Genomic DNA, 15,962 nt, shown 5'->3' on the forward strand with positions numbered 1-15,962 from the left:
CTCTAAATCTGGTCTGGTTCAGAGCTGAATCTCCAGAACCATTTCTCAAACAGGGTTGTGTGAATTTCCTTCATCCTTCTAATCCCCAAACCTCCAGATACTTCTGGTTTACACACTCGCACCCAGTCCACCAAAGGAATTTTTTCTTTCTCCTGCCAGCCTCTCCAAAGAAAATTTCTTTAGATTTTTTATTTTTCACTATTGTCAGCTATTGCTGCTGGAATTGGAACTGTTTCACCAAAGACCTGTTAACAAGGAGGGATATGTTTCCGGACTCTTCAGAGTGTTTGATGTATGGCTAGATTGTGGAGCTGGTGAACCACCTATTTATGCACTGTAGAGTTGTTGGTTATTTGTATAATCATTTCTACAAGCTCTTAAGTGCCAATTGGTGTCAACTGAGAAGTTTACTTGAGTTGCTGAAATCTTGGAAGTTGGTGGTTTCAAATCAGAAAGGGCAGACCCTTTTGAGCATTATTCCATCAGTTGTCAGTTGGGTAATATGGACGGAAAAAAATCAGAGGGTTTTTGGGAATAAGAAGTGAGAGGTGGAGGTCTTACTTTAGGCTGTGGCTACAATACACTAGGTAGGGGTGCAAGTTTGCTTTGTATACTCCCAAATCCCAACCCCTGAGCTTGCATAAGAACAGCCTTCCACATCATCAAAATTTGCTTCTACTTCTTCCTCTCTGACATGCCTTGGATTCCTCTTCTTTGCATCCACCTAGCATTTCTTCTTCTTCTTCTTCTTCAGCACAGGCATTTTCACTGAACTTGCTACTCCAGAGTCCCTCGGCCATCTTTTGCCCATGTTCTATTTGCAAACTAGGTCACTTCCTGTCTTTTTCTTACCTCCTTAGTTGATGTCACCAAAATTCCCAAAACATAACAGTTCTTTTTGGTTTGGTTCAGTTGGGTTGACTGCAATCAGACTCCATAGGCTTCAAAGCAACGTCCTTAGTTGGGTTTGAAACAGCATAGCTCCCAGTAGTGGCATGTCTTCCAAAACCATTGGGCCCCACCACTTCTTTTTGCTTTGAGACAAAAGCACCTGCAGCTACCCCCAGCATTTCCACACCTTTTCTCGACCTTTCCATCCTCATCTCTCCCCCCAACTCTTTTTTCTTGCCGCCTTCCCTGTTAGGAAAGATCAGACAATCAAACACTGAAATTTCTTGTCTGAGTTTCAAATCTTGCATTTGAATGATTACCTCTTTCGTCCACCTTCCTAGTATTTCCAACATCCATACAATGATTACCTTACATCCAGTTTACCATCAGAATAAATAGATGGCAGCCAGAGGGTAGCCCCAGGGCCTGGTTTCCCAATACGATTTCTGTCTGTCCCATTCCCCCCCCCCTCCCTGACAAGTGTATCAGAAAAGGTATTAGCCTACCCTCTGGCTGTTAGTTGTAACTTACTTTATTTTTTCACTCAGGTATTTGTATTGCACAAACATATAGACCATAGCAATCCAAAGTCATTGCCAGCCCTTGAAGCCATGGTGCGTCAAGAAACTTGTAATGATCCAGCTAGTGGTAGTTTTCTCTCACACATTCAAAAGTTACAGCCATTAATTTCCTCTACATTATTTTCCAGATTTGATTAACATCATTTATTTTTCATATTTCTCACAAGGAAGTTCATGCTATAGAAACAATTACCTTTACAGGTCCAGAAATAATGACCAAGCACAATAAATAGTACGAAAAAGAACCAAAAGGTTGAAGATGTACATGAATAAATAAATAATTTATATCTTTTATGAACTTCTACCCTAAAATATAGGCACTACAAGCTGAGTGCTTGCCTCATGTTACTTGGTGGCCTGTCAAAAATTTCACGTTGATTGATTGTAGGCATTGAACCATGCAGTGGAAGAACTAGAAACTTGCTTGAATTTCCAAGAAAACTGTTAGCTTTAATTTTATCTAACAGCTTAGATATCTCATCCCAACCAGTCATGAAAACAAGAATAGCTCCATCACCTTCATGGCGACAAATATGTTCAATTGTTGATTCAACCTACACATTAGCAACAGTAGATGGGTAAGTTTTATAATTAATAAAGGAAATATTGTACTTAATGCCTGTCCTGTTTAAAGTAAAATGTCTCAGTTAAAAAAAAATGCTGAGTATCATGACAATGTACCTGAGACACAAATGCATACACAAATATAAAATAATAGATGAGCTGATAGGGGAATAGAGGAACTCTTCATCCTCTATCCACAGTAAATGTGGCACATGTTCATGGAGTTAGGTTGCACAAACAACTAAATAGATCTCATTCCTTAAATAAAGGAGATTCTGAGCAAAAGGTTTGGCTTATCTGAACTATGATCCTTGAAGAGCAACAAAGAAGTTCTGAAAATAGTTCCAAACTGTCAAAAATAGTTTTACTGCACTTGTGGCACTCTGGAAGTAGAGAAGCTGTTCAGGATTCTAAATGCTGGAAATGTCTGTTTTACAGTTTGACCCCTTTGTGTGTGTGTGTATTGAAAAATGTATCATGCAATGTCTCCTGTAAAAGTTGCTTCTATTTTCTTTCTCTAATAAATTCTTCATTTATAAAAAAATGTATCATGCAATCAGGATGGCCCAACCACATATTCTCAATTCTCTCCACTGTTTCTCTCAATATTATATTATATGAGAAGGTTCTTACCAAAAAAATTACATAGGAAGGAAATGTTGGACTTCCATGGTCAATTACAAAAAGTAGAAGGAAAATATTGTCCAAAGGATTTCTTAGTTTAGTGCCAAATTTAATTAGAGGTGACTTTGACCTCTGATAATTTAAGAGGAAAGTTCAGAATTTAGAGGTGCATTTGGATGTTTAACTGAGAAACTACCTGACCTCCGAAAAGCAAAATTTTCAGATTCGGAGGTCAGTTCACTGTTACCCAATGCAACCTGAGCCATTACCAATAACAAGCAGCCAGTATAACTTTGACAACCACAAGGCATTTATTACATTGAAGGGAAACCCAAATACCGCATATAGGATATAATCCCATCTAGTTGATTCTTGGCTTCAAAGTCCTTGTCAGGACTCACCAAATGGAGGGTTTCAACCCCCACGGATGTATGCTAAAAGTATAATAGAAGCAAGTAAACTTCCTCATCCACCAGACCGCCTTTATGAAAATATCTAAATGCTAGTCCAAGAATGCATAGTTAGTACAAGCTTACAGAATACAGATTTTGTCATGATACTCACAAGACCCAAATCAAGCTGTACAACAGACCAAGCTTCAAGTGATTGTCTTGTATGCATGCTATACTTCTTGTAGTGAGAATCAATATCAACATCCTACAAAAGACAAAAATAAGGAAATGAAGCCATGTGTCTTGTAATAAATTGCCAGAAGTTTTTCAATTAGAAACTTGTTGATTTGATATTGCTTTTACAGATAAAACCAATTTTTTTGAGTGAAGGATACTGAAAAAAGAAATAGAAACTACAGTATCACATGTATATCACTGCTTCACCATCAAAGCTTAACAGGAAAAAAACCTAAAGATGTCAGAACATTCAACATCAACGCAAGGAACTATACAGCTACATCTAAGAAAAAGAGTTAAAATAATAAGTTCCTAATTTCTGTCTTATATATGCATATTCTACTGAATTCTTAAGATTTTACCAGCATAGATAAGAGCATTGGTCTTTTTTTCTTAAATCTTTGTGGGAGTTTTTGTGCCATCCCTTCTTATTTTCCACTTTGTTGCCCTTGTATTTTTTTACATATTACCTGGATATGGTATTGGATACAAAATTTATGGTAAAATTTGTGAAGTATCTGACAATTCCTGACCAAATTCTTTTTCTTGTTCATATTATACTCCAATTCCTCATCAACATTTATCCACTAAATCCTTGAATTTAGTCATAACTAAAGCCCAATTCCTGATTTACAAGAAATATTTCCTCTGATCCTTGGTAGAGATTTTGAAATTCCTTCAGAATACTCATGTTTTGCTCCTTCAAGTTCCCCAAATAAATTGAAAAAAATTGTGTGCACATCCATAACACTTGTCTTCCATCCTTGAAAGGAATAGACAACCTTTCTTGAATTACTTCATGAGGCATAGCTGCAATCCCTAAACCCACCACAGAAACAAAGAGGAGAAGAGCTGAAATACCCTTGGGTATACATTGCTGCAAGGGAAAAGTGCCTGTGGTTTTCCTCTTTGCATATGACACACCTATTCAGCAGAGCTTGAGTTCCTGCTTTCTTTGCTGATCCAAGATTAAGCATTTGCCCAATAGCACTAACCACATAAAAACATCCATCCTAGGGAAAATCCTTAGTTGTACTGTGGTGGGGAGCACCCCTCCAAGATTAACTACCTTATTCATTTTATTATAGCATATGCATATTGGATTACAGCTGTCTGATTATTAATAAAGTTCTCATGATCATTTTTTAATCAGTTCCTTATGATCACGTTAATTGTCAAAAACAAAAAGAAAAAGAAAAGAAAAGAATGGAACACACAAATAGGGAGTCAATGCAATTGGTCTTCCACTCCAAAAAATCTGCATGTCATCTTCCTTGCTTCCATTATGCAAGAAGGAATACCATAATAAATGGTCCCTCAAGATATCTAAAAAGCCAGTTACCACCTAGAAGCTCTTGGAACACTCTATGGCTTTTGGACAGTCTTCCCCTTCATTAATGTGTTATTATCAGCAAAATGACTAATGGTTGATTGTTTCACTTCATTATGTTTATCTTAAATATTAGTCATTACACGGACTTTCCAGGGTAGTTCAGACCAGCATTTTGTATTAGGAAGTGGATCTTAAGGAAAGATGTTTGCTGTTTATTAGTTGTTTTTATTTTGGTTTATTTATTTGCTTGCATGGGTAGTGGCATGAATTAATCAACACTCCAGAAGGTTCTAGAAGGAAGACCTTACAACAAGCCCTGATATGGCGTGTCAATGTTACTTGGAATGGGTGAAATTGCCAATAGGGAACTTTTGTTATTTCCAAATTTATGGGGTCCAACCATAGCCTCTGATTTGTCTAGTTAAAAGTTGGTTACGTTTAAAGCTTCAGTATCATTTCATGGGTAGTTCAGGAGTTATAGAGTTCTCTTTGAACTAAAGTAGGATAGTAGCAATTCTATAATTGTTTGTTTCTTATCATCCATAAACTTAGTTTATTTGAGTTCTCATCATGGTTGGCAATTTCAATATTGATGGATATTTCAGTATGCAGAGATGGGGAAATTTTGAGGATATTTTAATAATTTTATTAAGATATTTAGAAAATCTAAAAAAACTCAAGGAGCTTTTCTAAAAGCATGCAATTAGTTAATACCTTTAAGGAATGCTTAGAAGTATAAGCACACTTGAGGCTGAAAATATCCATAGCAAACAACCGTGTAGGTCAAACAAGAGAAGATTACGAGACTTAAATTGGTATTTTTCCTGTCTCCCTTGTCTTTCACCGACCTTATCTTCATTACATGTCATATTGTCATTTTGATTGTCATTTTTTTTTCTATACATTTTGATTAGATTGAGAATCCTCCTTTTGTGTGCCTTTTTTTTCTTTTCTTTTGTATCATATAACTTGGTGAATAATATCAAAACAGTAAACCAATCATCCAATCAGAAAATCTCCATTTGTTCTTTTAGGAAAAAAAATAATTACGAATGATTTTAATGAAATATCAAAAAAGGTTTCTAATAATATTCTAAAATTTTAAGTCTTAAGAGTATAGTCTACCAATGAAATCTGAAATATCACCAACATATTGGAAAAATAACAGAGATGTTAGGAAAAAAAGATTATTGGAAAATTTCATTTTGCTCCCTAGCAAAATGGGGAGATTTTAGGGATGTTTCTGAACCATGGTTCTTATGTCTTCTCCTAAAGGTGATTCAGATGCCCTAGAGTGCTTCTAGGTTTTCTCTCTTCTTTCTCTCTCTATCTTCTTTTAATTTTGCAAGTAGCCATTACTGCCATCAACAACACAAATTCTTACTTAAGGGGTTGTTACACTTGGCCCCAAACTTTTTTTGCAACAAAGGCCTCTTGTACTTTTAGATCCCACCACTTCACCCCATATCAGTTAATGGGATAATGATGAAATTGAAATTACCAAATTGCCCATTCAAGATTCCATGGGCTGACACCAACAATGATGAAAATTACAAAAACATCCATTGTAAAGAACAAAATTTGAAGATTAGAGTAAGGTACTAAGCGAGGAATAAGGCAATGAGACCCCCTATCCCCTTTCCCATTCACCTTGGTGGTAAAGGTACTAAGCAGACTGGTGGTGAAAGCAGATTTACAGGGTTTGATTAGGGGTTGGAGGGTAGGTGGAAACCAAGTGGTAGTCTCCCATCTCCAACTTGTTGATGACACAATCTTGTTCTGTGAGGATGTTGATCTAGAAATGGTTAGAAATTTGAAGGTACTGATTAATAATTTTGTGGGATTGTTAGGGTTGAGGATTATTTGGAGGAAAAGTGGGGTTACAGGAATAAATTTGGATGCATGGGACTTGCAGAGGTTTGCTGAGATACTAGAATGTGAGATTAGAGCTTGGCCTATCATATACTTAGGCTTGCCTTTGGGAGGGAACCCTATATATGATGGATTTTGGAAGCCAGTGGTAAAACGGTTTGCTAGGAAGCCCTGTGGAAACGGAATTACATCTCTTTGGGTGGAAGAATTACTCTATAAGAGCCACTATAGCAAATCTTCCCATTTATTTCCTTTCAACCTCTTGCATCCCAGATGACCTATTTACTTGTTCTTCCTTCTTTAAGTCCCTTGCCTCATCTAACCATCAAGCCTAGTGAAAGAAATTTGGAGTAAGCCTATCCCACTTAAAATTCGAGCTTTTTGCTGGTAAATTTGTCTTGGAAAGGTAAATATTTGTGATATGTTGCAAAAAATAAGGCCTTTTGTGTGTCTTTCAACTCACATGTGCTTCTTATGTAGGGTAGTGGTGAGACCCTAACCCATCTACTAACCTCCTGTTCCTTTTTGCTTAAAATCTGGTGGGGCCCCCCTCAAGATGTGGCAGGTCTTTTCAGTCCTAACTTCTTGAGGCAACCAAAGAAAACGGGGAAAGTGCTTTGGAGTTTGGAGGCCACTAAGGCAGCAATTTACTAGATGGTGTGGGAAGAGAGGAATAGTATAACCTTCTTGGAGAAGAGTAGGTCCTTGGAGGAAGTTATAGTATAAAAACAAAGGTAACCTTTTGGGTGAAGACCTTAGACATCTTCAAAACCATCTCAGTAACAGATTTATCAAGGGCCAGGACTGAAACAACACATTCTTCGAGGGTAAAAGACAGTTTGTATGGAGTGGAAACCCCCAACAGGTAATAAAGTAAAACAAAACTTCGGGACTTCCCTCGGAAACCCGGGCATGGATAGTATAGGAGGGGTCATCAGAAACTCAGGAGGATTGCAGCAATGTTTTCAGGGCCAATTGGTTTGGGAAACTCTTTTAAGGCCGAACTGTTGGCTCTTTTGCAAGGTCTCAGACTAGCTAAACAGCTGGGTTTTAGAATGATAGAGGCAGAAGGAGACTTACAAGTGGTCATCTCATGGGAAAAATGCATATCCCTTGGACCCTACAACACATGCTAAGAGAAGTGGAAAAACTAGCAGGAGAACAAGAGGTTGAATTCAAATGGATTAGGAGGAGTGCAAATGGGTTAGATGACTCCTTAGAAAAACAAGGGATTATGAGGCAACAATTGTTTTGGGCATCCATGTAACTTGGGTTATAAAGGGATTGACACTACAGACAATCAAGTTGTAAATTCCTACTTTTAATTTAATAAAATAAATTTACTTTTTCTGATAAAAAAACATTTGAAGATCAGCTGCAAGTTCAGTGCAAGTCACTACCAGCCTTTGTTGAGAAAAACATGTAAGAGCTAGTGCTTTTGAAAAAAAAAAAACTAGTTTAAAACAGCAAAATGGTCTTTGAAATAAAGTTTCAAATTTCGATATTATACACCCCATGTTGGGGGCATCATATCATATTGGCAAGCCCTAATATTCTAAATAAAGGGCTTTGGGTTTTGACCACTTTCAGCGGGTAGGCAGGCCTAAGACCTTCCCCCTGACCAATTTTGAAACAAAAAAAAAAGACTAAAAGTAAAAAGTTGTGTGGTGTTAAAACACCCAATGCACAAGTTCACATCTATCAGGTGTGTCAAGTTCATGTATAAACTCGCACACCACAGTTACATGAGAATATTTCATGTAGTTAACTGACAGAATGGTAACAGTCAGGGGCAAAGTACTGAGATCCAGAAGTATATGGGAGTCTTTGTCTCAAAACTAAGTTCCCGGGGCCAACTGTCACGACCCTCTAAGTATAGGGTGAGTATCTATGCTGATCCATTTATATCTTTGTAGTTCACCTCAAACCAAATTTTCCTGTTTCAACCATTTTTATTGATTTGTCCAAAACCATCTCTGGTTGCTTTCATGTTTGAATGCCCCCATAGATCTTCATCACTTCTCGTCCTACCAAACTTTATCCCAAACATTCATCTAAAACAGCAAAACCCTAGTTTCTAGAATTGATTATTTCAAATTAAACTGTCCCATACAACACATCATTTTAGACATCTCTATAAATTTTTTATTTTCTATCCCACAAAGAAAATGATAACTTTTCCTTGGGCTTGTTGGAGGAAAAGGTTTAAATTCCACTTGGTGAAGTGGAGCACTATGTGCCAACCAAGGAAATATGGTGGCCTCAGCATCAGGAATATCAGGAAAATTAATACATCTCTCCTCAGTAAATGGTGCTTGGAGATTCAGCAAAGAGAAAGCCTCTGGAGAAGGGTTCTAGCAAGCATGTCCTTTCAAGCTTTCGGTGGGACTCGGGGCCTAGTATCTCCCCTAGAGGGTGCACCAGTTTGGTGTGATATCCTAAAAGTAATCAGGTACATGGTAGGCAAAGGCAATCAAATCAGGTTCTGGCATGACAACTGGTGCAGGGACTTTTAGCCAAACACCCAACTGGAAGATGAACAAGTTTAGTCATGGAAGAAATCAGGCAGTTTCTCAGTTCAGTCCTTCTAATGGCTTTCTCTCCCTCAGGAAGGATAATGCTTTCCCCTGGGTTAAAATCCGGTGCTCTCAAATTCCTTCTAAAAGAGTTTTCATGGTATGGACTGCAGTCCCCAATAGATGCCTAACTACAGATCAACTGCTAAGAAGAGGAATGCCTCTTCCTTCTTCTCTTGGATCCTTATGCAATGAAGCCCCAGAGTCCCAAATCATCTTTTCATGCATTGTAGCTTCTCTCATCAGTTATTATGGCTTTTTTCTGCTTTCCCAAATCATTACTTCAGCTGCTGCAAGGATGGACTAACAAAGGTCTGAATTAGAAGTGGCAAATTGTTATGGAATAATTTCCCCACTGCCATCATCTGGACACTATGGAAGTAAAGTAACAATTGTATTTTTGACAACAAATTTTCTGCTTTGGAGGAAATGAGAAGTAATCTCATAGGTTTGCTTAGTTCTTGGCTGGGTGTATGAAGATTATTTCAGTGTGTCCAGCTAAGTTCTTTTTTGCAGGCTGGACCTTTTTTTGGATGACACTTCTTTGTTTTGTATATTCCCAATGTACAGGATCTCATTGTACATGGGCTGATATATTTTGCTCTCAATAGTAAACCGGTGTTTTATGTGCCTCCAGGCGAGGCGCCCCCAAAACGCCCTGAGACATATGTCAGAGGCATTGATACCTCTGAGTCTGAGGCATACGCCTCAGATGCAAGAGGCGTACCACCTCATACACCTTTTTCATGAGGTGTGCCGGAAGTGTACGTCTCATGCGCCTCACGCACACCTCATACAAAAAGACAGAAAGAAAGAAAACAAAAAGAAAAGAAAGGAAAGGAAAAGAAAGGTAAAGAAAAAGAAAGAAAGATAAGAAAAAAAATAAAGAGAAAAGAAAGAAAAGAAAAGAAAAGGGAAGGTAAGGTAAGGAAAGAGAAGGAAAAATGAGATCCTCCTTTCAACTAGTGTTATGCATCTTTGTTCTTCTTAATATAAAAGATTTTTATTAAAAATAAAGAAAAATGAGATCCTTCCTTCCTCTTCTCCACCCCCCCTCCTCCCTTCTTCCTCCTCATCCCCCTCCTCTTAAGGAGGCTGCCTCCTTGTACTCAGAAGGCTTACGCCTCACGCCTCCAGGTAGTGGAACGCCTTGTGCCATTCCTCCACATTTTAAAACATTGTAGTAAACTAATACAGAATCAATACTTTACCCTTTCTCAAAAGAGAGAGAGAGAGAGAGAGAAGAAAGAAAAGAATCTTCAATTCTTATTGATTTGACCCAAAACCTTTCTAATCCCTCTTAACCCTTTTTAGTACATACATCCTTGAACCCTTTCTAGGCCACCACTGCCATCACATGCATCCTTGATTCCTTGGGTCATCCCAGTCCTAGGTCAAAAGATCTAATGTATGCAGGTATTCTTAGGTGCCATCGGAGATAAGAAAATGTTCCTTCATGGTTATTTGAGTGGGAGATTCAAGAAGGAACATAACAAATACAAGATGGAATTTTGGATGTCAAGAGTGTAAAGAAATCAAGAAGGTAATTAGGGCAATTTACTCTGGGACCCATTGGCCATGCAAATTCAATCAAAGTTGAATTATATGCAGTAACACAAGGTTTGAGACTAGGAAAGACACTCAAGTGCAAAGACTTGATAGTGAATGGAGGATTCATGGGTAATTATTGGGTGGCTCAAGTACAACAATACTGGACCATGGCAAGGGACACCATGAGAGAAGATAACTGGCAAGAGAGCAGAGAACAACATTCACTTGCACAAATTGATCAGCTAACCTAAGATGGATCATGGGGTACTATGGCACAAATTGTAATGTACATATCACCTAGGGTTACAATTTCTGACCCACCAAAGGCAAACCATTTACTTGGCAGTTTGGCAATGGGTTGAATAACCCACTGCATAGATTTGAATGAGTTGGGTTAGGTTTAGTGATGGTTATGATTGGGTCAGACTTCTATAGATTCATGTAGCAAGAATTCAGTCTGTTTCAGTCTGTCAGTGTTGACTCTAGATCTGTAACAAAGGAGACTTGTACAATGGGCTACAACCCAATCAAAACTAAACACATCAGCAATTCATAGCGTTATCAAATGTACCAGAAACTGTTGCATTTATTTCTGAATGAATTGTATAGCACATTTTACACCTCTTGTTTGTAGCAGATATGGTGCCGCCAATAGGCGATTAATGGGTGTGGGTGGTTAACACACTTCAACTACACCCAAGTCAACCCAACCCACCTAATTGCCATCATTAAAATTGGGCATCAGGAATGTTAGACTATTCACTAAGCACAGATGTGGAACCATCCACCAATTAGGTTGGTGCCATAGATGGGCAAGGGGGATGGAAGAGAGTATTGGGCATGAGGGGGCAAGAATCAAATCATAGATACAGGTGCAATTTTGGCAGGTCCAATTTGAGAATTTGTTGAAGTTTGAATGGGCCCATCCAAAAGCCTTTTTTCTTTCTTTTTTTTTATCAACAACACAGAAATGATTCCATTAATAAGAAGAAAGGATTAAATCTCATTATTGATAAAAATATTACATTACATACTACAAATGTTAATCCCAAATTATATGAGATAACAGTAATTAAGATGAAGAAATACATGGAGAAGATAATACTGATAACGAGATACATTTTGAATGAGCACAAACTATAACATATTTTAATACACCTGGGAATGCAGTACTTCTGTCCTATGTAGGTCAAAAGATCTAATGTATGCAGTTCCAGTTTAATGTGCATAATAAATTTATTCACAAGCTGGCATGGAGAATTTTACAATCAATGAATGTTTCCTGGGTTAGAGTCCTTAAAGTATGTGGCTAATAATTATATGTTTCCTAGGAAGTTCAGCTCTAGTGTTTCAAGTATTTGGAGATCAGTTGGGGAAACTCTGCTGGATTTGAGAGATTAGGTTGGGTGGCAAATCTCCACTAATTCTGAGTTGAGTATATGGAATGTGAATTGGACGTGCATTAGTAATAATATTTTAAATTCATTTGGTCCTTCCTTGAGAAATCAAATTAATGTGAAGGTTAAGGATTTCATTTTCACTGAGGAGGGAAAATGGAATGAGCAGAAGATTTATGGTAATTTAGTGATGTTGCTCTCGAAATATTTTGCAAGCTCTTATCTTTAAGGAAAGATAGAATTCCATCTAGACACCATCTCGGTCTGGTAAGTTTAAAGTCAAGAAATTTTATTTGAACAAGTAGTTGACTAAGAATCAATATATGCTTTCAAATATTTTGGGGGTGAATCAATAAAATTTGGTCCCTTAAGTTCCATCCCAGATTTATATTGTCCTGTGGAGAATTTGTAGGAATTTTGTGGCTTGTAAGAACCATTTATTTAGGTTAGGATTGTTCAAGATAATGTGTCCTCTGTGTCAGTCTGAAATCGAAACTCCTATTCATTTATTTTGCTTATGTTCTTTATCTAGGGCAGTTTTTTTTGCAAGTCCTATTCAAGTTATGGTTAGTCAGTTTGCACCTGTTTTGGATTTTTTATCTTGTACATGTTGAATGTTTTGCTTGAGTTGGAAGAGAAGAAAAGATTTCTTTCATGGGTTGCCACTGCTTGGTAGTTTTCTTAACAAGAAAAAGAATGTAAATTGCAAGTTAAGACTTGTTTCTGAAATTGTTAATGTGAATTATAATAATTGAGAAGGGAAATGGTGGGTCTCTTGGTTTACTGAATGCTAAAGTGATGGGGTATTAGAAACAACTGTTGTGGATTCTTTGGGTTTGTGGTATTTTCTAATGAGAGGCATTTTGTTGTTGCTGCAGGTGGCCCATTATCTGTCAATTTGGGAGAACCAGAGGCAGAATTTAAAGCTAATTTTGAAGCTGTAAAGTTTACTTGGGAGATGGGTTGTGGAAAAGTATTTATAGAATCAATTCCCAGCTATCTATTTTGGATTTAAGAGGAGCAGAGGGTTCTATCCCTTGGGTCAATAACCATTTTGTGGACTGTATTAAACTTATTGCTAATAGGTTTGACATATTTGTGTTAATCATATTAAAAGTGATTTAAACTGAGCAGCTCATGCGGTTGCTCAGAAGGCAAAATATTTTGATAGGACTGTAGTCTGGTGTCTCCACCTAGTTGGTTGTCATCTGAACCAATGTTTTAAAATGTGGAGGTGTGACGTGAGGCATTCCACTACCTAAAGGCGTTAGGCATAGTTTAGAACGTAAGAGGCATAAGCCTCTCGAACACAAGGAGGCATAAGCCTCCTTAAGAGAAGGGGGGTCAAGAGGAAGGAGGAGGAAGGGGAGGAGGAAGAAAAGGAAGGGGGGATCTCATTTTTTCTTTATTTTTAATAAAAATCTTTTACATTAAGAAGAATAAAGGTGCATGGCACTAGTTGAAGGGGGGGGGGGTCTTATTGAAGCGGAGGCGAGTGAGCGAATCAAACAAATTGGGCTGCATTGAAAAGGGGGGAGAAGCCCCCCAACTGAAGGGGCCAGGGGCAGACCACTTTCTTTCCCCTAATCTTTTCTTCCCTTCCCTTTCCTTTTCTTTTCTTTTCTTTCCTTTTCTCTTTTTTTTCTTCTCTTTCTTTCTTTTTCTTTCCCTTCCCTTTCTTTTATTTTCTTTTCCTTTCTTTTTTTCTTTTTTTTTTCCGTCTTTTTATATGAGGTGTGCATGAGGCATACGCCTCAAGCACGCTGCACACCTCATGAAAAAAGCGTATGAGGTGTACGCCTCTTGCACCTGATGTGTACGCCTCAGAGGTGTCAACGCCACTGGCATACACCTCAGGGCGTTTTGGGAGTGCCTTGCCTGGAGGCGCACCTCTAGGCGTATGCCTCCCACGCCGTTTAAAACACTGATCTGAACTAGTCGTGAACTATTTTTTTCCTGTTAATACCATTTCGGTTGCCATCTGAACTAACAACGAGTTTATTGTTTGCTAAAACTGCCTTTAGCAAGCTAGAGACTAGAGTCAAGAGAAAAAAGAGGCCTTAGTGGAGACTTAGAAATTGGGTTCATGGGTGAGGAGGTCATTGTGGAGATCAATGAAAGATAAGACAAGGAGAGAGACGCTACATTAGGACATCATGGAACCTACGATATGTGGAGACAGTGCAATCAAGCCGTAGGGCTATTTTTGTACTTTACTTTTCTTTTCTGTACATAATTCTTTGTATTATCTCTCTACTGTACATTAAGGGCAGTTCTGTCCTTTTACAACTTAATATAAATATTTCTTTTAGGGTGTCGACTGGCACAGGTTGTCACACCCACCATTTGGCTGTGTTGTCTCTCTCTCTCTTTCTCAGCTTTTCAATCTGACTCTGACACGATATTTAGGGTAAGAAGAAGATGGAAGTGTTACAAAAGCAAGGGAGGTTATCCCAGGATAAAGGAAGATTGACAAATAAGAAGGTAAGTAGTTTACAGGGGGTAGAGGTAAGAAATGATGGAAAGCATTAGTGTAGTTTTGTTGAGAGAGTTGAATGTCTTAAGTTCAGGTGTGCTTATTGGCTAGTTTAGTTGTCCCAATTCTTCTTGGCATATGAGACAGGTTTGTATAGGCGGTGTCATGGGCTAAGTTGTATGGCTTTTCTCTGCATAGAGCTTCATGTAAGGGTTGGCAGAGCATGGCTATTTTGGCCATTCTTTGTTCTTTGTGAGGCATTTCCTCATGCTTTCTTTTAAAATAATGTTTGCTTTACTATCCAAATACATGTATATTTGCATGCATGTAAATTTGTGCTTATTCTTTTGAAAGGTAACAACACCCAAAAAAAAATCACACCATGTTTTAGATAATTTTTCTTTTTTGTGCATAATACCAGACAACACATTCAGCAATATGGTATATCCAGAAAGTTGAAACATTTGTGAGGTTATAAAATAAAAGGCTATTATAATATAGCTAAAAGAAGAATCATGTAATGACTGATCTAGGATGATGTTCTATGGATTTAGACATGCCTCAAACAATTCAGTCAAAGGATCTTTCTTTGATTCTGGTTGCCTCCTTCTCCTCCTTGAATTACCCTGGAAGTTGTCAAACTCTGATTTGATATTATAACGTGTTTTCTCCAGTAAATCTTCTAGAAACACGTCTGTTACAGGAAAAGTCAATCCCTGTAGAATCAACATATAAATATATAAATAGAAAAAAATGCACTCAACAAAATCTAAAAGAAAATTTTGACACAAATAATAAAAAGAAATTATTGACAACTTGCCGGTATATGGATTGTTGGGGCATTTCCAAAGTATTTGGAGAACATATCAGCGTTGATGGTTGCACTCATTAGAATAAGACGTAGATCTGGGCGCCGAGGAAGAAGATCACGTAAAATTATCAAGAGAAAGTCCTCATTCATGCCTCTTTCATGGATCTCATCCACTAGCAAATGGGTAACACTAGTCAAATCTGGGTCTTGAACCTGAGATTTAAAAAGAAATTTAGAATAAAAAACATGTGAATTGAACTAATTTTACTACAAAAAGAACAATTTATAATGCTGTCCAGTAAACATTTATAATAAGACAGTAATCCAATGAAAAATATCATCCAGAATGGATATGGAGGAAGTCTTACTACTTTTTTTTTATATTACACAATTTTGTACTGAAATGGGGAAAGAAAAGATATAAAATCTGTAGCCGTATAAGACTACTAACAGCCCAATCTGTGGTATATAATCAACAGGAAATTAAGAAGATGAGAGGAGAGAATGAGAGGAGAAGAGAAGAAGAATTCGAAGGAAGGGTTTCAGAAAAGAAGAGGATGCTTAATCTGCTGCTCCCCTCTTTCTATTTATATTAATTCTGAAGTAAGGATAAGACTGCTTACATGGCAAAAATAAAATCCTAATAAAAGACTAATA

At 37.6% G+C, this 15,962-nt stretch overlaps 1 protein-coding gene across 3 annotated transcripts in view; it reads right to left on the reverse strand.

Moving 5' to 3' along the window:
- LOC104590367 (RNA helicase family protein) overlaps nucleotides 1-15,962 on the reverse strand; it is a 74,733-nt gene that overhangs the window by 12,541 nt on the left and 46,230 nt on the right. For all 3 annotated transcript variants that reach the window (XR_016077451.1, XM_010249006.3, XM_010249015.2), the window contains 4 exons: nucleotides 15,315-15,518; nucleotides 15,055-15,210; nucleotides 3,225-3,317; nucleotides 1,812-2,026 (listed from right to left, as the gene is read on the reverse strand). Coding sequence is in view for 2 of the 3 variants with exons in the window: in XM_010249006.3 (XP_010247308.2) it covers nucleotides 1,812-2,026; nucleotides 3,225-3,317; nucleotides 15,055-15,210; nucleotides 15,315-15,518 (668 nt within the window). In the remaining variant the exon portion in view is untranslated. The remainder of the gene's footprint in view (nucleotides 1-1,811; nucleotides 2,027-3,224; nucleotides 3,318-15,054; nucleotides 15,211-15,314; nucleotides 15,519-15,962) is intronic.

Source organism: Nelumbo nucifera, chromosome 6 (assembly GCF_055504915.1).
Source record: "Nelumbo nucifera cultivar China Antique chromosome 6, China Antique-T2T, whole genome shotgun sequence".
Taxonomy (NCBI): domain Eukaryota; kingdom Viridiplantae; phylum Streptophyta; class Magnoliopsida; order Proteales; family Nelumbonaceae; genus Nelumbo; species Nelumbo nucifera.